Source organism: Cydia splendana, chromosome 15 (genome assembly GCF_910591565.1).
Source record: "Cydia splendana chromosome 15, ilCydSple1.2, whole genome shotgun sequence".
NCBI classification, from domain to species: domain Eukaryota; kingdom Metazoa; phylum Arthropoda; class Insecta; order Lepidoptera; family Tortricidae; genus Cydia; species Cydia splendana.
Window position 1 is genome coordinate 3,350,506 of NC_085974.1, and position 22,835 is coordinate 3,373,340.

The window sequence follows — 22,835 nt, forward strand, 5'->3', positions numbered from 1 at the left end:
AAAATTGAGCATTTTTCACCTCTTTACAAAACATTTAATATCTCCGAAACTAAAAACCCTCATAAGGTACCTTTTCCCGTGGAACGTCACATTTAACCTCGACAATGTCTTTATTTTGTGCGTTGACCCTTACGCCTAATTTTCTTGATGGAACCTAATATCTTAATGGAAATAATAATCGGCATGATCAGATCAAACTTTCTACTTTTTAAAAACTGTTTTATGCTCAAGTATTATGGAATGTACCCATATCGTTAATAATTATATTTTCCGGTAAGTTTTTGACCCTGATATCTTCACTCAAAGTTAGAAAACTCGAAATTGTATTGGTGTACCCATTTCTCTGTCTTCAACTGTGTACACTCAATGTCCGACCCGTAAACACAAAACAGTCGGGCCAGTGATTCAGCCACCAATATCCCTGATGTGTGACACGCTCTATGCCTCTGTGACGTCGGGCGAGCCGAGTAAATTTGAGTATTCGTAGGTACAGTCAGCTGCAAACAAGAGGTACCCCCTTGCACAGAAGTTTGTATGCACAGGTGCTAAACTAATACTCGGTCACCATGGAGATACGGCCATGAAATCTTGACCTATAAGTACTGTTCTTGAAATTCTGGTACTTCCAATAGTTCCAATATTCTATTTTGTTTTTTTTTTTTTTATTGAGAAACAAACAGTCTTAATATAAACATATGAGCAACTTAGCTAGTAGCTACAAATTAATTTCGGTATAGACCTATAGTTCCCTAATTTACAAAGATAATTTACAAATGTATAAAATTAGTGTTAACTTATAGTACCCAATTACATAAAAATAGAATATATGTAAAAGAGAAAAGACTCAAATTACAAGTATCCGGTTGCTTGCAACATTTCACACTTACTTTACTTCAATAAAGAATATACAGTTTTCTTAAACAGACCTAATGAACTGCCAAACAAGTTCTCTTCAAATTCAAGTTCAAATTCTAATACCTATATACTTACCTTTAACGTACGAAGCGAAAGTACCTGTATATAGATACATAGCTATTATTCTACTTACGTACGTAGGTACGTATTTCATCATCATCTTCCTCGCGTTGTCCCGGCATTATGCCACGGCTCATGGGAGCCTGGGGTTCGCTTGACAACTAACCCCAAGAATTGCCATAGGCACTAGTTTTTACGAAAGCGACTGCCATGTGACCTACCAACCCAGAGGGGAAACTTAGCCTTATTGGGATTATTCCGGTTTTCTTACGTTGTTTTCCTTCACCGAAAAGCAACTGGTAAATATCAAATGATATTTCGCACATAAGTTCCGAAAAACTCATTGGTACGAGCCGGGGTTTGAACCCGCGACCTCCAGATTGCAGGTCGCACGCTCTTACCGCTAGGCCAACCAGCGCAACGCTTCCTCATTTCAAGCGTTAAAAACGCATTAGATATAACTATATATATCTAAACATGTCACCAGACTTACGTAGTGGGGTAGGGTAGGTAAGTGCGTTACTCGAATCCAAACAACCTAAAACTTTACTTATACGTAACACATTGTAGCCGCAGATAAACATAATATTTCATATTGGAAACGTAACAAAATCAAAGCAATTGCGGACGATAGCAATGCGGGAAAATAGAATCGGGTCACATTGCAACTCGAAAACTTGGCTGTCCGACTTCGGAATGTAGTTATCGACTTATCGATGTCTCTTGTGGGACATGTTTGATGTGAGTTTCATATTCGAATCAAGTTTTGTTAATATTTGATTTGATATTAAATTAATCATTGCTTTTAGAATGTAGAATTCGTAACTATTTGAGTGCAAATAACATAATACTTACATATTATTATATGGTTGTCAGATAACTGAAAAACTAAAAATCGGACAAGTGCGAATTGAGTCGGAGTCACCCACCGAGGGTTCCGTACTTTTTAGTATTTGTTGTTATAGCGGCAAAAATATATAATCTGTGAAAATTTCAACTGTCCAGCTATCACGGTTCATGAGATACAACCTGGTGACAGACAGACGGACAGACGGACAGTGGAGTCTTAGTAATAGGATCCCGTTTTTACCCTTTGGGTACGGAACCCTAATAAAAACACTTGCTCAAAATATAATTATGGTTAAGACGAAACAGGAGCTGAGTTTTAAATACATATTTTAGGTAAATATACCCGTCTCGCTAACGGAAGCGGCACCTAAAAGTAGTGCGATAAGGACAAGGCGAAAAATCCTGCGTAAAAATCTCAAAATTCGAGGTTTCGTACTCCTCTGTTTCCTCCTCCAAAACTTAACCAATCGTAACCAAATTTGGAAATCTAAATGATTATGAAATTATCTGTGTCGGACCGTTTTGCTTTTTTGGCTAATTGATATCAGTTTTGAATGCCACGCCTCTCATTGCGGCATAGTCAATTAGACCATTTTGGCCATTTTTGAAGGGCTCTAGCGCCTTAAAAAACAAAAATATCAAAAAGAGCAAAACGGTCCGACACAGATATTGACAATATTAATCTGTGTTGAAAAAAATCATTGCTCTAGTTTCAAAAACCACGGAGGAAAACGAGGAGTACGTTTGTATGGAGAAATGACCACTCCCGTTGGCTCTTAAGGTCCTCGAAACGTGTAGTAGATTGTATAGCCTATACCAGTGGTGGGCAAACTTTCTTCATGGGGGGGGCAAAGTTTAGGAAATTTAAGTGGAGGGCCAGAATTGTAGCCAAAATTTATTTTGATTTGTGATAATCGTGGGCCAGTGCCATATAGCCTATATTCTAATTATTTCATACGACCGGCGGCAGGCCGGATAAAATCCATTCGCGGGCCGCAGATGGCCCGCGGGCCGTACTTTGCCCACCACTGGCCTATACATTCGACTCTCAAAATGTGATTGACTCGTTCTTTAGGTATATGTCAATTTATTTTAAATAATTGAAATATATTTATTTAGGTGTCCCATGGTATAATAATATACTCCGCCTGGTACTCTATTCCCGTCTTTTCTAGGTCACCTAACTGACACAAGCCTACGTCATCATGCGACAGCGCTATATGATAATATGCGATAGCGCTATATATAGCGGCCATGTTATTGTGACGTAGGCCTGTGTCACTCTGGGAATAGAAGACCATGTTTTATTAGACCATGAGGTGTCCGTGCCTCCGCTTGAACCACATATCAAATAACAAACGCCCGTGTACCTAACTCAGTGAATTCCTCAACAATCAGCGTCATCTATCGCGCCACTCAAGTACTAATGTCAGCCGGTTGCAAACATACACACAAATTCAGTGATCTGAACCTGTGGAAATCTAGATCATTATATAGAGGAGTACCTACATACCGGAATGTTGCCGATATTCATTTAATATTGTATATGATAAGAATCACAGATTATGTGTTCTCTCAACCTAACCAAAATCTGCAGCTTAAGATTTTAGATACCGAGTAGAAAGAGCCTAAGAAATTGCGTGATTCCGCCATTTATTGCCTTACAGAGACATCAGCGGGCGCAGCATGGTTCTATTTTTATCGCCTGTCACTATGCCCGTCACTTTCGCACTTACACACTAGTTAGAAAGTGACAGGCATGGTGATAACCGATAAAAATGCGACCGTGCTATCGCCGCAGGTGAGCGACGAACACGCGCCGAACAGTGATGGATCGAGGCTTAACGGGAAAAACGTGCCAAAACGTGTCATTTGTATAATGGTTTAACAAAAAAATGCCGCTTTATTTACGTAAATACCATCACCAGTACGGTTACCATCAGTTTGTCACTGACATAAACGCCGTCGAGAACGTAATTTACTTTCTATACATCTCGCTCGCACTCGCATATTAGTGCAAACGGGATGTATAGAAAGTAAATTACGTTCTCGACGGCGTTTATGTCAGTGACAAACTGATGGTAACCGTACTGATCACAACTTTAGAAATGAATTAATTTAAAGGTTGTCCATCGCGGTTCAACGCGGTAACGCAGCAAGTGTGATGGGCACCTTTGCGCGGGGGGCGATACGAGGTGGGTTATTTGATTAGTTTTTATAGGTTAGTTTAGGTTTAGTTGTAATTTATAGTATTAGAGTTTACTGATAGTTTATTTCTTAGTTCTTAAGTGAAATTAATGTTTATCCTATGTATGTAATTGACCTAAAAAAAAAAAAAATTTTTTTTTAAATATGATTATCGCCTCCGACCAGGTGAGATGACGATCTGCGAAAGACTGCAGGCAGATGCTGGATGCGGCAAGCTGAAGACAGGGCGCTATGGCGCTCTTTAGGGGAGGGCTATGTCCAGCAGTGGACTACTATAGCCTGATGATGATGATGATGATTATCGCCTGAAATCTTGCCAAATATCGGCACCACTATTGGAATAGAGTCGGACCAAGCTAACCTTGCATGGCATTCGCAATATATGACGTTTATATTGATATTACCTACCTTACCAGGCGTGGCTCACTCCGCGATTTCGTCGCTTTGCTACAGGTAGCTAAAAGTACATCCGTTCCACACCAATTTTGGTGGCTAGCCATAAACCGCGCGTGGCGCTGTCGCCACCTAGCGGCCATATCTGTCCTGATCCTAACAGACGCGTTTTGTTAGAGACCGAGTCTTCTGTACCTAGTACTATTATTTATTCTGTGCCACTATTTAACCTTGCATGGCATTCGCAATACTTAATATACTTATATGACGTTTATATTGACATTACCTACCTTACTTCGTTTTATTCGGTGCAAACTTAGCTTAGACTTACGGGCTAATTCGAGTCTTAGTTATTCCATCAGTATCATATCGGAAACATATCGAATGACCAAAACTCGAATTGGCATGTACTAGCTAGAGTACCCTGCACTAAGGTATATTTTCCTGTGAACATACACGTATATGTACGTATTATACGTTAGAATGCAACGTTATTCCCCAAGGAACTGAATAAAATAAACGTCTAGACGGTTTATGAAGGATGTGAAACGTTGCAAGACTTCTAAACTGAAGGTTTTTCAAATTTCATCGCTGGCGTTTTCTTTCAGGAGTGTAATGTGTGGAATTTGTCAGCTCCGATCCGATATCGGAAAATGCGCTTAGGTACGCTATTCTCGCTTATACTATGTTTTTTATACTTCAGTATTACGACTAGGGTTGCCAACCGTACTATATTATATAGTATTGTACTATATCTTGGCTCTCTGTACTGTACTTTTGGAAAAATATATAGTACGCTAAAATACTATATTTCCGAATAAACGTATATTACACTCATGTTTAGTATTTTATCTGAAAGTACTATATTTTTTTGGAATGTACTATATTTTTATTCCTTATTCTGGAAAATACTATATCCACCAAAAAAAAGTTGGCAACCCCAATTACCACTAGGGAAAAGAAAATGTGGCTTTCCATCAGAGAAGGGTCCCTTATGCTTCATGTGCAATAAGGACCTTTTTATCAGAATTTCTGTTGGAATTTCAGATGGCAAGGACCTTATTGTACTTGAAGCATAAGGACCCTTCTGTGATGGAATGCCACATATGTCCTAAATTTGTCGGTTCACATGGTCAATTCATACATTCTGAAAGAAAGCCTTGCTCTCTTACTAAACACGATTATTTGATACTAGCGCCCCACCCCGGCTTCGCGCGGGTTACACAAAAAACCTTAAAAATTCTTTAAGAATCACTCTATTGATAGGTGAAAGCCGCATGAAAATCCGTTCAGTAGTTCTTGAGTTTATCGCGAACATACATACACACAGACAGGCGCGGGGGACTTTGCTTTCGAAGGTGTAGTGATTTATTACGGGACCTTATGTCCTATTATTATTACGGCTGGCGTCAGTTTGTAATAAGCATGAATCACGCTTAGGGTTGCCAGATGGTCGGGATTTGGCGGGATTCTCCCGATTTTTAGCATGTGTTCCCGATTCCCGACAAAGTGAAAACTGTCCTGAAAAACAGCTTCACGTTTTAAAACAATAATTTCAAGTTCCGAACTGTCGTCGAGCGAGCGAGCTGACGTAGTGCCAATAATGTAAAAAATCGTTTGTTTTTAATACAATTACTTTAATTTGAATGTATTATTTTTCCCGACTTAAGGCCCTAAATCCCGAAAAATTTATATTGTTTCCCGATAATAGCGCCTTTCGATCTGGCAACCCTAATCACGCTAGACCGGACCGAGGCCGGGACGGAGCTTCCGGCGCTTCGTTTTCTATGAAAATCACCACGTGATCACCGATCAGCCGTCATAGAAAATGACATGTCGGACGCCTCGGCCCAGGCCCGATTCAGTCTAGCGTGAGTCATCCTTTAAATAGTTTAAATTCCACAATAAAGCTCGCAATCTTTTATTTTTCAAACAGCCGGTACACTTCACCACAATTTCAAAACGGCTTCCCAACGCGATCACATAATAAACCGAACTAATAAACTATACAGCCAGTTCGTTTACGACTGTACATATTTACGAGCGCGATTGTACCCGTAAAGCCGTCACGTGCTCGTAAAGGTTTCACACATTGTATTCGTCATAAATAATAGTGAATAAATTCTGATCCGACATACTGTTAGTGTTCTTTCTGTTTCTGCAAAGAATAGTTCACAGCGCAAAAGATTCTCCGAACTTTATATTTCCTTCCGCTAGGCCACCAGCGGTCAGGTATTGACTAATACCAAAGAGAATTTAGACTAGAGGAATATTGTCAAAGTAATTATGTCGTCAGTACGTTTTTCTACCATCTTTCGACACAAATGATTAACACATTTAGAACGCCATTTGACTTTGATCCTTATTTTAGTAGTAGTAGTAGTAAACTCTTTATTGTACAAAAAGACATATTAAAAATAACATACAATTAGTAAGAAGTACAAAGGCGAACTTATCCCTTTTATTTTTTCACTGATATGTGTTAAATTTGTTAAATGTCAAAAAGTATCGCCATCTAGTCGAGAGTAGGCGAAAGGCTCGACATCGCTCGAAAAGATGGCACCATATCTTTGGCCTATTAAGGATCAAAGTCACATGGCGTTCTAAAAGTGTTAATCATTTGTGTCGAAAGGTGGCACTAAATGTACCTACTGACTACATAATTTACTTTGACAATATTCCTCTATTTCAAATTCTCTTTGCTAATACAAAGTACACTTCAGTACGGTTACCATCAGTTTGTCACTGACATAAACGCCGTCGAGAACGTAATTTACTTTCTATACATCTCGCTCGCACTCGCATATTAGTGCAAACGGGATGTATAGAAAGTAAATTACGTTCTCGACGGCGTTTATGTCAGTGACAAACTGATGGTAACCGTACAGGTAGGTACAGACCTATCCAGGCCTGCGTTATCTCGCCAAAGCACACAATCCTGTAGGCATGACAAATGGTGCGTTTTGCATCCAGATAGGGCAATTAGTGTCAAACTTTAGGGAAAAACGCTTTTGCCACTAAACTTTGACTAAACGCAAGTAGCAAATGTATGAACTCGTAATTACAGGGCCCGTTATGAAGGCCAGTTACACTTATCCCGCATCAGCCACGTATCTTTAGGTAGGTACTTGTATTTACGGCCCTACCATTGTCACTTAACTGATCATTACCCTCATAAACCCAAAATATCGGACGTGCTTCAAGGCCGGCACTAAGACCCTCTAAAGTCTGGACCCTACTCATCAATTATTAACCCTAGTAAACAGCAGAAGGGCATCTCATTTGAAGTTTACGGCCTCGGTAACGGCCAAGAATTTAATTCGGTCGTTGGATGTAGGTTCGATTGTGTCCAAGGCTCTTTACAAATACTTTGATTTGAATCCGGGTAAGTTTCGACCAGATAAGTTTGAACTCTTCTCAGCACATTCGTGTCCACTGTTGGACTGCAACGAACTAGAATACTGTTTCCAACGAATGACACCATTAGGGTAACATTCCATTTCTGACCGCAGCTGCACTACTAGTACAAACGCGTCGGTGTTATTGTCAATTTGCATAGTAAAATAAATGGTAGTGCTGCTGTCGTTGGAAAGGGACTGTCACCTTTAAGGTGACAGTCCATTTCTGACCGCAGCTGCACTACTAGTACAAACGCGTCGGTGTTATTGTCAATTTGCATAGTAAAATGAATGGTAGTGCTGCTGTCGTTGGAAATGGACTGTCACCTTTAGGGTGACGTTCAGATGGTATATGCATTACTGTTGCGACATTACTGCTGCGGTCTTGACGTAGACGCTATATCTGTCAATTTGCTTGATAGAATGAGTGACGTTCGCCGCCGCATTTGCCGCGATTATGATATTCAATCCGTCACACATTTTATCAAGGAAATTGCTATCAGCGGCGGCATTAATGCCGCAGCAGTAATGTCGCAACAGTAAGGGTAACATTCCTGTTTAGTTTTTAATGCATAGTTTCACCTCATTTCATTCCCACCTTTTTATATATATATTGTCATTTGGGGAAAGAAGAAAAAACAGAAGAAGAAAATCTGTCAATAAAAAGGCAAACGATCGGTGCGGACAATTTGTCGCGTAAAATTATTAATTTCGGAAGAACTGCGGAATACATTGATTGCGGAGGACCTGCACCACGACACAGGGGGGTGAGTGTAGGGTTCTTATTTATTTATCTTATATTTTGTGTTTTTTCCACCCTTCATATGAAACGGGTGTAGTCTTGGCGAGGCCATTGAACCAGCGCAAGGCATAAGTTAAAATCCACGCCGAACCGGCTGGAAGGCTTAATTTTACATTTGTGGTCCTTCGAGCCGGATTTGTAAAAATTCGGGCTCACCAAATGTAAAATTAAGCCTTCCAGCCGGTTCGGCGTGGATTTTAACTAAAGTAAAGTTTAAAAAAGTAAAGCAAAGGCCTAACTATAAATAGATGAGCAAGCGTCAAGACCTCAAGTTCATGAGGATCTTGGGACAACGGGCATAACGGACGACAAAAAAATTAAGAACCGCTTCTAAACCTGGTAAATACCGTTACCAATTCGTCGAACGTCAAAACCTGTGACCTATGACACGCCGCAATAATGGTATAGGTAGCCGATTTTACGGTCGCCTCAAATAGACCACCGAAATGAGATAGCTTGGCCGCGCCGTCGCTAAGCCCTTGCTGTACTTCCTGAGAAGCCAAATATCTCCGCACATAATCCAAATACTTATTTGCACCCAGATAATTACTTCCGCAATTTGAACTTATCACACTCAGCATACCGCGTCGAGATGTGAATCGCGTCAAAGCCGCGAGAAAACCTTATTCTTGGTCAAGCAGTGGACGTCATCCGCAAACTCCTCCTGCTGAACCAATTTAATTAACCGCTGCAAAGCGAACCGTCGCTCTGAGACTGTCAATACCCCTATCAGACTTTCAGACAAATTCATGGCATTGCTGACAAACCGGAAACAATATGCTACGACCGCCTATAACATATTCAACCTACTAAACCGCGTTAAAACAGTGAACGTTAAAATATTATCTTTGTCAACAATCCCGACTAAGACCCGAACATTTACCTTCATCTTCCGCAATCCAGGTAATGGATCTTCCGCATTATCCATTTTATTCCTGGGCCAGGTCTCCGCATCACCTGACAACTAATGAAGACCCCCAACATAAAGGGTGCTCAAGGAGCACTGATGCGCGACAACCGCAATTCGCGACATCAGCAGGGTTCATTTCTGAAGGTAAATGTCTCCAGACTATCTAAACCGCAATTCACAATTGGTGAACTCGATTCCCCTTCGCGAGGAACCGCTTTTCCATAGCCAAGAACCGCTTCGTGGCTAATGGTAATTTACATTCTCCGGGGCATCAGATAAAGAAGTCGTTATAGTGGCTGGGCCTGACAGCACGTAGCCGAACACCGTTTTCGTCACCCGTGGAATGTGATCCTTGATTTTAATGCGTCCGCTGAGTACAATATCACCAAGTAGATCTTCGCCTATTAAAATATCAATCTGTCGACTGACAAAGAACTGTTCATCCGCAAGATACAGTCCTCGATAATTATCCGCTAATTGGGCCGGCAACGAATATCCAGGCAAGTCATAGGTAACTTCATTTAAGACTGTAGCCGTGGTCACTAGCACAGGCTGATCCGTCAGCCTAGGTGCCATGGTTAGGTTAACTGTCCCCCTACAACCGCTTATAGGAGTACAGTTCAGTCCTGTGATTGGGACGTCAGACTTAAACCGTTTTAAGCCCAACTTCTGCACGCAAGCCTCCGATATAAATGTGCTCTCGCTGCCTCCATCCAGTAAGGCCCGCGCCTCGTGGAAGCTTCCGCTGCTGTCCAGTACTCTTATTATTGCCGTTGCAAGTAGCACCTTCCGCTGATACCTATCTGGTTTGTTGGCCTGTGATGCCATTAGCCCAGTGACTCCAGGGACCGCACTTCCTGGGTTGCCGCTGGCCAAAGGTGCACTCACAATAGGAGCACTTGGAGAGGACAAGGTAGCACTGTGAGCCTTCCCACTTGTAGCAACATTGTTTGAAGTCAAACGTTGTTCACAATCTGAACCAGTTGCCGGAAGATCGAAATGTAATAAATAATGGTGTTTAGCCGAATTACACTTGTAACAGTTCTTGTTATAAGTGCACTGGTTAATGTTGTGACCATTCAAACACTTGAAGCACAATCTAAGAGATACCACCTGACGCTTCCTAGCCGCAGGTTTCATCTCCAAGAATTTATCACACCTAGCAATGAAGTGTCCGCTTTTTCCGCACAGTCGACACGACGGCGTCGAACCCGCACCCTCAAATGCCGCATGAGCCTTTACCGCATGGCTCTGTCCACTTTCACTACGCCTTTCCGCTGACGTACCGGCCTGTGGCTCCGCACTGGATTCCAAAATCCGTATTTCGGTTTCCAAAAACTTTATAAGGTCCGAGAATGTGGGTAACTCTTTATCGGCGTGCTTGTCTTCAAAATGTTTCTTCAAGTTGCCGTCTAACTTTCGAAAATTAATATAAAACAGCAAATAGCACCACGAATCAACAGGAAACTGCATCTTTTCCAAAGCTTTTGTGTTTTCAATCAAAGTATTTAAAAACATTTTTAAACCACTTGCCCCCTTAGTGGTGACATGAGGTGCACTTAACAAATTGTGCAACAAACGATCCGCCAACAACCTTTTGTTGTTATACCGTGCATTTAACAAATCTATCGCAACCGAAAAATTGTCCCCTGTGACCGACAAATGCTGGGTCAAGGACTTTGGTTCACCTAAAAGCGACCCCGCCAAATAATACATTTTTTCAGTATCCGACAAAGTGGTATCATTGCCCACCAAAGATTGGAACAATTCCATAAAGGGAACAAACTCTTCCACCTGTCCCGCAAAGGTAGGAAGTTTGACTTTAGGGAGAACTGCCCTATTCCGCGCGCTCTTAGGATTGTCATTACCGTTACCGCTGCTACAGCTATTGTCCGCGTTAGCTGAAGCGTTCAAATTAGTCAACCCTAAATGGCGTTGTTTTATAAAATAATATTTCTTGTTGTACGCCTCGTACTCCTGAAGATGACTTTCTAAATCAAAGCTCTCTATATCCGCAGCAGAGAGCTGAAGTTCATAAAACATTTCCGTAAATGCCTCATAAACTTTCTCTAAATCTTGAAACCGCACGAGAAAATCACTTTCTTGTTCCGAAGACAATTCGGGATTACGAGCCAATCCACCCAACACATCCATACTACGACATGCTGTATGATATTTCATCTGCAGCAACTGTATCCGCCTAGCTGCCGCCATGTTTACGTTGGTATTCGATAACGAAATCCAAATAAATATAATCAATAGGATCCCGAATCCGAACAAGAACCACACCATGAAAACTACAAATTACAATTATACGTTATTTTTAATTAACGTACCGCACCGCAATAAATCATTAAACCGCACTTTGTAATAATATATTGAGTTTTTACCGCTAACTTCAATATATATTATGAAATATTTATTCCGCAAACTTTGAAAGAAAATGTTTAGAACCCCTGAAAAATTTATTCATGTACCGAAATAGCATTAAATACCGATAAATAATGCTCTATACCGCTTTCACTGGAAATATAAATGTTTAGAAAAATACAAATATCCCACCTTTGCTGAGGATCGAACCCTCGACCTCAGTAATAGTAAGCAACTACTACAACCACTAGGCTAGTATAGCAGTTACCTAACAAGACGAAATAACCCTATAGTATCTGAACCTAGCGATATGGTAACTTAGCAACCAAAACTGTTTTAATTTAAGATGTCAAAACCAATAAAATAAATTTATGACAAATTGAATTTCAAAAACCCGCGACGAATAAAGATGGAATGTATGGAAAATGAAATGAAATAAAACAAAATCCCCAGTCAATATAATAATATATAAAATATTAAAAAATGTGACCTAAAAATAAATATTTCCCCCAAATTGGTATGAAATGAAACCGCAATGATAAAATGAAAGAAACGGGTGAGATTTGCCGAGGCGCCGACAAAGTGAGCCCGAATTTTTACAAATCCGGCTCGAAGACCAAATGTAAAATTAAGCCTTCCAGCCGGTTCGGCGTGGATTTTAACTTATGCCTTGCGCTGGTTCAATGGCCTCGTTCAATTTCTGACCGCAGCTGCACTACTAGTACGAACGCGTCGGTGTTATAGTCAATTTCCATAGTAAAATGAACGGTAGTGCAGCTGTCGTTGGAAATGGACTGTCACCTTAATGCAACTGTAGTTGACATCCGAATGTCAAAATTGCCTAAATCCGATGATTTACTCTATAGTGGACTTCGAAATTTTTACCGCTAGTATACATCAATGTCAATGCAGCTATAAAAGTACCATTACCACGAGTAACGTGACCTTATTCACTAGCAAATACGTAAACTCACTCAAAAATCTCGCTCGAACTCATTTATAATCTGTAAGGGCCACTTGCACCATCCCACTAATCCGAAGTTTAGCGGTTAAACCGTTAATTTAGTGTCAAATTGTACTGGTAACCATGGTAACTCCAGGTTTAACCGGTAAACCCGGGGTTACTGGAATGGTGCAAGTGGCGCTAAGGGAGCACATAACACAAAGGTAACGATCGGTCACTCACCCGACGTGTCCCAAACGGAGAAGTTGACTCTGAAATCCGCGACTGTACACGTGTAGCCGTATTTCTCGAAGCCCGTCGGACTGTACGCCTGTAACAAACAGAATGTGAGATTAAGTTCCGAGACAGGAGATACAACAGACATTGTGATTCAATTACGTAGTAATAATGGCGTGGGAGTAATGAAATAAACTTTTTATGGTTCCGTACCCAAAGGGTAAAAACGGGGCCCTATTACTAAAACTCCGCTGTCCGTCCGTCTGTCTGTCACCAGTTATATAGGTACCTACTGGATTCATGGTTCATTCCGTCACTCAGTTTACCAAGGAAATTGAACGGTATAGCGGCAACAACATAGCCGCAACAGTAATTAATGCTACTGCAGTTGAATATCTCCATGATAAAAGTAAATAATATTGACAATAATAATTGAATTATAGTTTCTAAAATTTTCTAAGTTAAAAAAAACTCTTGAACAACTTTCGACAAACGTTTACAACTATATTTTCACCACACCAGCTAGGAAAGGCTTACTTTGCACTTCAAAAACTGATAGCAAAGTTGCATTTTATTCACATGTGAGGCAAAGTAATCAAATGCAAATCTTGAGTTGTTTTCTTATGTTTGCTGGTAGAATTGACTTTTAAATGATGATTTTGGATGATAAATATTTAATAACAATCATTTGGATTTGATTTGGTTTGATTTTGTTTGATATTTTACATTTAATATTTGCTTCGGGTAAGTGTGGTGAAAAATATTGTGTTTCACTCGGGGGCAAATATTGTTTAACCCTCGTGCTTTGAAACCCTCGCAACGCTCAAGATTCCATTTTTCGAACCACTCGCTGTGCTCGTGGTTCAATTTTGGAATCTTTCGCTTGCTCGGGTATCAATATTAGCACGAGCGGTTAAACAACAACTTTGCCCCCTTGTAAAACAAATAACTATTATGGGTTTAAATGTAATTAAAGATTGCCACACTATTATTCTGTTCTGTCAGCACAAACCGCAGTGCTTGCCGGGACCGCTAATAGTCACACAACGTTTAAATTATCCGCGAACACCTCATTATGGCGCCGAATTAAGGCCCGCTGAGGATGGAGGTCAACTTAATATATTGTTATATACAGCGCGTCGGTGAACAACAAGCGTAGTCTTGATGCTAAAATGTTATTGAAATCTATACATATACACAGATTCTTTAAAACGTTACATGTCATGTATAGGGCTACAGTTTGCCACACTATTATTTCTGTCAGCACAAACCGCACTGCTTGCCGGGACCGCTAATTGTCACACAACGTTTAAATTATCCGCGAACACCTCATTATGGCGCCGAATTAAGGCCCGCTAAGGATGGAGGTGAACTTTTCACGTATGTTGTTATATATATATAGAGTCGGTGGCAAACAAGCATACAGCCCGCTTATTAAGCAGTTATTGGAGCCTAATATACGTCGATCCTTTAAAAATCCTATAAACAATTTGACCTCATGTCTAGTAAAGTCTATTTTTAGGGTTCCGTACCCAAAGGGTAAAACGGGACCCTATTACTAAGACTTCGCTGTCCGTCCGTCCGTCCGTCCGTCCGTCCGTCTGTCACCAGGCTGTATCTCACAAACCGTGATAGCTAGACAGTTGAAATTTTCACAGATGATGTATTTCTGTTGCCGCTATAACAACAAATACTAAAAACAGAATAAAATAAAGATTTAAATGGGGCTCCCATACAACAAACGTGATTTTTGACCAAAGTTAAGCAACGTCGGGAGTGGTCAGTACTTGGATGGGTGACCGTTTTTTTTTTGCTTTTTTTTCGTTTTTTTTTTGCATTATGGTACGGAACCCTTCGTGCGCGAGTCCGACTCGCACTTGCCCGGTTTTTTTTATTCGGTAGACTAAATTGACATTTCTTAGTATGAACTAGACATGTGCGCCGCGCCGCCGCGCCGCCGCCGCCGACGATTTTTCCACGCCGCCGCCGCCGATGAATTTGACCGGCGTATAATCGGCGTGGGAAATTTTGATACCTATCGTGTCTTATTCCATGTTGCGTAGTGAGTAGATACAGTAGATAGTGTCAGAGGTATAATTTAAAGATCCTTATGCTGTTAAACAAATTAGCATCATTTTTGTTATTGCGGTGTTAGCTGTGATAACGATTTATCGTAAATTTAAACAAGATCTAGTTTCTGGATCTCAGGTTATTATTTGATATTTTATCGCACAGCTTTTTTGTAGAACGCATTTTGTTTTACATCAATACTCTCTTGATTGTCAATTTAATCAATGAACTAAAGTCAAGAAAATAGCAGGTTCATATCACGATTATAATTGCGTATTTTATGATTTCTCGTATGATGCTGGTGACACGCATAAGAGTCATCATATGATCGATATGATTTGATTTATTTATCACATATGTAATATACAATTGCTAGCAACTTGTATCTCAAGGACAGCTTAATCTTGTCGCAAGTTGGGGCTCAACAGGGCGATCCTTTGGGTCCTTTGATTTATTGCTTGGCGATACAAAAGGCCATTGTCGCATTAAACTTAATGTGTGGTAGATATGAGCGCCGCGCCGGCGCGCCGCCGCCGCCGACGAAATTTTCGCGCCGCCGCCACCGACGCTGCGCTATCGGCGTGGCATCGGCGTGACCTTGTTAGGTACTACTACTTTCAGAATCAGATAATATACATTTTAACTAGTTTAGATCATTAACGGTGCCACTTCGAATAGCTTATAGACATTCAAAAGGTATTTTAGGCCCATATCATCCAAAAATATCGAAGATAAATTCAAACTTTTCTGTCTAGTAACCGCGCTACTAGTTTTAGGACAACGAAATTACAAATTTTGCCAGCTGGTTAGCTCATCCGACATTTACCGTGAAATTAATCATTGCAAGCATGGTCGAATGTTTTTAAAAGGTGTAAAAAGTAGGGATGTACGGACTAGTCGGGAAAGCCGACTATCCGGCCACATTTGTAGTCGGCAAAAATGGCCGTTTAGTCGGCACTTTATTAGTGAAAGAAAAACAGAAAAAAAGAAATCATCAGTCAATATTTACCATATGTTTTATGCCTATTTTACTAAAATAACTATTTAAGCTGCAAACGAAAACTTTTTTTGCATAGATTTGACCGTTTGATCGTTATCGTATGTTGGTGGGCTGGTGTTTTCCTCTATAGGTCAATCTTAACTTTACTGATTCTCGTGTAGTTTCATGTGCAAGTTAAATAATTTTATTACCATTCAGTTTTTTTTAATGGTGGAGCCATGGGGAACTTCATATTAATATTATTGCAAAATTTAGAGACTTAGACAGGGCAGGTTGCTCGTAAAGACGCTGACCACAGGGGATAGGCTCTTAACTGCCGACTACGTACGGGAAATAGAGCCTTGGAAATACCTCCTACAAGCTGTACCTACTGGCAGTCTGCTCAGGATCGCAAAATAAAGGAAATAGAGAAATTGAACGAGGATTCTTGTGATAGGTCTTTGAACCTGTAAAGAACACCTTTTAGCCAAGCTAATCTAATACCCTTAAACGAGCAATTCTTGTTTATTTATTTATATGTACATATATTTATTTATATATATATCGATTACCGATGGTCCTAAAGGCGGTGGGCGCGTGGGGTAGTATCTCGATGTATTACTTCACAGCTAAACCAGTATACTACCATGCTACCAGTGCATGAAATAAACCTTAGGACTCGTTAACCATACTAGTGCCTACTATATTTCAGAACTAAATGATGAAAAGAACTTAATTGCTATTAGAATGTTGACTGGTTAAAATGAGAATGAAAAGATCACATGAAACCGTTCAAATCTTAATTCAAGTCAAGCTAGGCCGGCTCCAACCCTACGCCTCTGACATGAGAAGATTTAGCCCTATATGGGACCGGCAACAAACTCAGAGGGACAAATCTTTTCAAAACAACACATAACACATCCTTTCTTTATTTCACAAAAGTAAGCTTCTAATGAAACATAAGAAATCAAAATGACACTTGAAATAAAACACTTAGCTAAATGGTTAAAGAACGCGGGATTCTATAAGCTATCAGAATAATCCTTCAGGTATAAACCTTCAGGAACGTAGCGAGTTAGGCACGAGGTTGGCTAACGAGTACGTCCGATCTCTAGCGCGGTCCGATCAAGAAGAACTACCAGCGGCGGGGCCTCTCCGCTCCCGCCTCAGTCAAGTTGGCAAACCTGCTCGACCAGTCTACCAACATACCGACAAAAACGCCAACTTGTGCCTACGCTCACTCGAGAGAAACCTCTCGACGTTCCAAAGCCTTCTACCTGACATCTCAGTTCAACAACACGCCAATAGATGGCGTTACTCTCTACGCAACTTTATTTCAACAATGCGCCAATTGACGGAGTTACTCTCTACACAACTTTATTTATTTTGTTACAACCAAATAATACGTAGCTCAACATTGCTAATCGATTTTATACAGGCGTCTAAAATAATGAACTATAACGCTGCAATACGTCTTTCTGGTGTCAGGGTCCGACATATATATTTCGGGGACCTCGAAAACGGCTTAAACGATTTCGATGAAATTTGCTACATGGGGGTTTTCGGGGGCAATAAATCGATCTAGCTAGGTCTTATCTCTGTTTTTATATGTTTTACGAGCAAAGCTTGGTCTCCCAGATGTTATGATGAATAGCGCAACCAAAGGAGCAAAACTATTGGTTTTCACCTGAACTTATACGAAACTAATGATCCGGCCCACTAGCCGACCGACTAATCGGCCATTCGAGCGCCGATTAGTCGGCTAGTCGGCCAAATCAATAGTCGGTACATCACTAGTAAAAAGGGGTAAATTTCAGATAGGTATTAAGCGTGAAAACGTCCAAAGGTCCGGCCGTTGGGTTAGCACGAAAGGGCGTCGGAAACAAACGGGTCTCATTTAAACTTGGCCATTGTTCAAATTTCAAGCTTTGCGAGAGCATTGAAAGATTGATCTGCGAGAGATCGCAGCTCAATCTTTGGCCTCGCACGGATGCGCCTGCATCTCCAAGTTTTTAACACAATGGCCTCGGTCTTTATCGGCCTATCGGCATTCCTGATGATACAGTCAATCCGCTACTTTTTACTTAGCACAAAAGGGCCTACGCCGGCTAGGGCCTCACCAAGATTATAAGACCGGCTCTGATACCGTGCGATACTGTTTTTACTATATAAAACTATTTTCGAACCTTTATTCAATAAATTATCGTTGAAATTGAAAAATGCACTTATTTTATAACTTTCTTACAGCAAAAACATGTTTTTCCGGTAAAATTTTGGTTTGAATTATATTTCATTAATCAAAGGAGTTTCAAGGCCACGCCGCCGATTCGCCGCCGCCGCCGACCGATTTAGATCGGCGCGCCGCCGCCGGCTTAATGCCTATCGGCGCTCATATCTAATGTGTGGTACCTCGACGATGGTACCATTGGTGGATCGCCTGAAGCGGTAATCGAGGACCTAAAGAAGCTTATACCAGCTTTGAGGATTGGGTTGGATGTAAACCCAACAAAGTGTGAGCTCTACGCTTGTGGTCTCGTACCGGATGCCTCGTCAAGATCTCTGGAAGAGTTGCTACCAGGTATTAAGAAGGTCAATAAAGCTTCTCTTTCTTTGCTGGGGGCGCCAATATTTCCTGATGGGGTCAGTGCGGCTCTGCAGACTAAAAAAGAGGCTCTTGAAGCAGTGCACCCCGCACTTGGGGTATCTGTCGTCCGATGACGCTTTAACATTGTTGCGAAATTGTTTTGCCACTCCGCGGATGACTTATATTTTACGGACGTCGCCGTCGTGGCTTTTTGTCGACGACGCGAGGGAGTTAGATGGACAGCTGAAGTTGACCTTGAAATGGAGCTAGTTCTGAACGTGGAGCTCAGTCAAGCACAGTGGGTTCAGGCGGCACTCCCTGTTCGGTACGGTGGTTTGGGGATTCGTCGCGTGGAGGATGTGGGACTAGTGGCGTTTCTTGCGTCTTCGTTTGGAGCTGAGGGTCTTGTCACTCGCATTTTTTCTTTGAATGGTGGCATTTCCCCGGTCCCATTCGTTGCTGAAGCGCTGGCAAGATGGTCGGTCACAGTCCCGGGCGATTTGCGGCCTCACAACCCTGCCAGCGGGAATGGGACGACGTGTGGAGCAAACACGTATACAGCTCATTGGGGTCTGGTGCCTCGGGAGCAGATCTGGCGCATCTCAAGGCCATAGCGAAGCCAGAATCAGGGGTGTGGCTCCATGCATTGCCCTCACCTCAACTGGGTACCATGCTAGACAATGACTCGCTGAGAATAGCTGTGGCACTCAGATGGGGGCAAAAGTGTGTGAGCCTCACCGCTTTGGCTGTGGAGTGTGGAGCATGGGTGGCGTAGAACGGGCATCATGGCCTGAGTTGCCGACGATGCGCTGGCCGTTTTCCGAAACACCACTCTATAAATGAGATTGTGCGGAGACCATGGTTTCGGAAAACATTCCCTGTGTGTTGGAGCCGCCGGGTCTCAGTCACACGGATGGGAAGAGGCAGGACGGCCTTACGTTGGTTCCGTGGCGGAGAGGACGCTGCCTCTTGTGGGATGCAACTTGCGTGAGCACGTTCGCTGCATCCCATTTGGGGCAGACCATGCGTTGTGCTGGTTCGGCGGCGGAGACTGCTGCCAAGCAAAAGCACATTAAATACTCCGCACTGGCATCTGCTTACGATTTTGTGCCGGTAGCACTAGAGACAGCGGGGCCGTGGGGAGTGGAAGCTCGCCGACTTTTTGGGGAAATAGGCCGGCGTTTGCGGGAGAGAGGTGGTGATCCTCGCTCTGGGTCGTACTTAGTTCAACAGGTCTCTATAGCAGTTCAGCGGGGGAATGCTGCAGGCATTATGGAGACCTTTGAGCCAGGTACGATGCAGGGTGGGTTATTTTAAGCTTAGTGTAGGTTAAGTTTTATTTGAATTATTTTTAGGGTTTTTTATTCTTATGTATAATTTAAGGATTAAATATTTACGTTATTTTATTGAAAAATAAATATACAATTTCATTTAAAATTACACACTCAATACATAGTCATTTTATGGTGATTATCAGCTTCTTTTATTTAACAATATATATTTCAATCAAAATTATAAAAGTCAGGTAAAAGCTTCGTAATAAACTATACCTTAACAATTATACCTACTTATAGGAACTTAAATCACCAAGTATCATCACTAAGCTAGCAGTAAAGAAAACTAAGTAGACCTTAATATTCTATAAAACGGGACACTTCAAAGACATTCTTTTGAGCGAATCAACCTGCCAGAGACGTTTACTTTCGAAAACGATGACATCTTTATTCTAACATACATTTCTGTTAAACTTCAGTCCAGACAAATGTAAAGTATAGTTCATCATTATTTCGTAACCGTAACAAATCCTAAGTGAAGCGACAGTGGCTGGGAAAAGTCAATATAGATTTAAGACTTATAAAGATTTTTTTTGAGTTTTATTTGTATTCCGCTTACAAAGTAAGTAAAAATACTGCCTAAAATGTAGCGTTTTAAAGTATCCTTTTTATTTTAATATTTAAACATACCATTGGTAACCGTTAGGTTGGTATTGGTAATAAATGGTTGCCAAGTGACATGATGGGATATAATTTTCGGCAATAATTTAGAAAACACACATAATATGTTTTAGATAGCCTAGTAAATACTCAGAGGGCTTTAATGTAGAGTTTCTACAGCCACGTTCTCATGCAGTATCAAATATTATGCCACGCCGATTTCACGCCGATCGCGCCGCCGCCGCCGGTCAAAAAATCATCGGACGCCGCCGCCGATGATTTTGCCATCGGCGCACATCTCTAGTATGAACATAAAATGTCATTTCATAGTATGAAATGTCATTTTAGTCTACCGAATAAAAAAATTGACTTTTAGGTATAAGTCGAGATGGCGTTTTAAGGATGATCTCACGTTAGAACGGCCGGGTCCGGGCCGAGGCAACCTACACTTTGTTATCTATAGAAAGCATCACGTGATCACCGCCATCACCGGTCACCTGTCATAGAAAATGAAGTGTCGGTTGCCTTGCTGGCCCGGACCTGGGCCGTTCTAGCGTAAGTCATCCTTTATTGAGTATGTGATCAAATACCTCAATGGCTGTCTCACGACAGCCATTGAGGTTTGGTTTGGTTCAACACATGAGAGCGTTTGACATAATAATATGTGTGTAGATAAAAGCACTGTATACATATAATCAAAACTATATTTTTCATTATATGTACTACTACTAGGTATTAAAATATTTGTACGAGTAATACAATGACACGATTCCGGTAACATCCCTCTATTATAACTCCCGCTAAAACTAGATGTAGGTTATGCTCAGAGAGCTAAGGCGATTATACCTAGAATGAACTAGCTCCACCACAAATTATCACACGGTGTGAATTCACCGCGAGTATCATCTCATTAGTGTACGAGCTAGATTCAGATTTTACCATTTGATACGGTTTTGAACTGGTTTAGTACGATTTTGACTAGAGATGCAACGGATAGTTGTTTAGCCGGATACCGGATATCCGGCCTGCCCCACGGCCGAATATCCGGTATCCGGCCGCCGAATATTCGGCCGGCGGAGCTATACCTACATTTCGGTATTTCAGGTGCGCATTGTGCAGGTTTTGATATTTCATTTTAATTTGGCCTGTTTCATACTAGAACATTCGGGGTAAGTAATATAAGACATAAGAACTTATACTATAATATTCATATTATATACGCTCATATTGTATAAGTTTGTTTTGTATACCGTTCAAGGTGTATAACGAACGTTATATATAACATCAAAATATCTATTTTTGTTAAGTATAACGTTATTTAAGTATAATATCATTGTATCTAACGATCATTATGTATAACGTTCATAATATCTCTGATTTATAATGTATATTACTCAATACATCTAACACCAAAATGCATAATGCTCGTATTGTATAACCTAACCTACTTTTCTGGCAGCAGTTTGTTTTTTGTAGGGGTCGCAGTTCTAACCTAACCTAACCTACTTTTCTGGCAGCAGTTTGTTTTCTGTAGGGGTCGCAGTTCTAACCTAACCTAACCTACTTTTCTGGCAGCAGTTTGTTTTCTGTGGGGGTCGCAGTTCTAACCTAACCTAACCTATTTTTCTGGCAGCAGTTTGTTTTCTGTAGGGGTCGTAATTCTAACCTAACCTAACCTACTTTTCTGGCAGCAGTTTGTTTTCTGTACAGGTTGCAGTTCTAACCTAACCTAACCTACTTTTCTGGCAGCAGTTTGTTTTCTGTAGAGGTCGCAGTTCTAACCTAACCTAACCTACTTTTCTGGCAGCAGTTTGTTTTCTGTAGGGGTCGCAGTTCTAACCTAACCTAACCTACTTTTCTGGCAGCAGTTTGTTTTCTGTAGGGGTCGCAGTTCTAACCTAACCTAACCTACTTTTCTGGCAACAGCTTGTTTTGTATAGGGTAGGAGTTATAACCTATTCAGTATATCATACGCTATTATATTTTATAATCATTATACTAAAAGATAGTATATACTATGATCGATATACGTTATGTATGTTATATAAACTGAATTTAGAGTATTAAGTATACAGGGTGGAAAGGCACGACGATCCTTTCCGGAAATGGGAGATAGTTTAGCCTAAGCTCTATATTTTCTCCATAGAAACTATGTTAATATGGGCAACCGTTTATAAATTATG

The 22,835-nt window shown here is 41.0% G+C and overlaps 2 protein-coding genes across 3 annotated transcripts in view; one reads left to right on the plus strand and one right to left on the minus strand.

Moving 5' to 3' along the window:
* The window catches only part of LOC134797432 (S-adenosylmethionine decarboxylase proenzyme), a 439,106-nt gene extending 435,603 nt beyond the window's left edge, over nucleotides 1-3,503 (plus strand). Inside the window, exon 9 of the mRNA XM_063769666.1 lies at nucleotides 3,492-3,503. The gene's annotated coding sequence lies outside the window, so the exon portion shown is untranslated. The remainder of the gene's footprint in view (nucleotides 1-3,491) is intronic.
* The window catches only part of LOC134797442 (uncharacterized), a 240,657-nt gene that overhangs the window by 20,416 nt on the left and 197,406 nt on the right, over nucleotides 1-22,835 (minus strand). For both annotated transcript variants that reach the window (XM_063769683.1, XM_063769682.1), the window contains exon 3: nucleotides 13,092-13,179. In XM_063769683.1, the coding sequence (XP_063625753.1) occupies nucleotides 13,092-13,179 (88 nt within the window). The remainder of the gene's footprint in view (nucleotides 1-13,091; nucleotides 13,180-22,835) is intronic.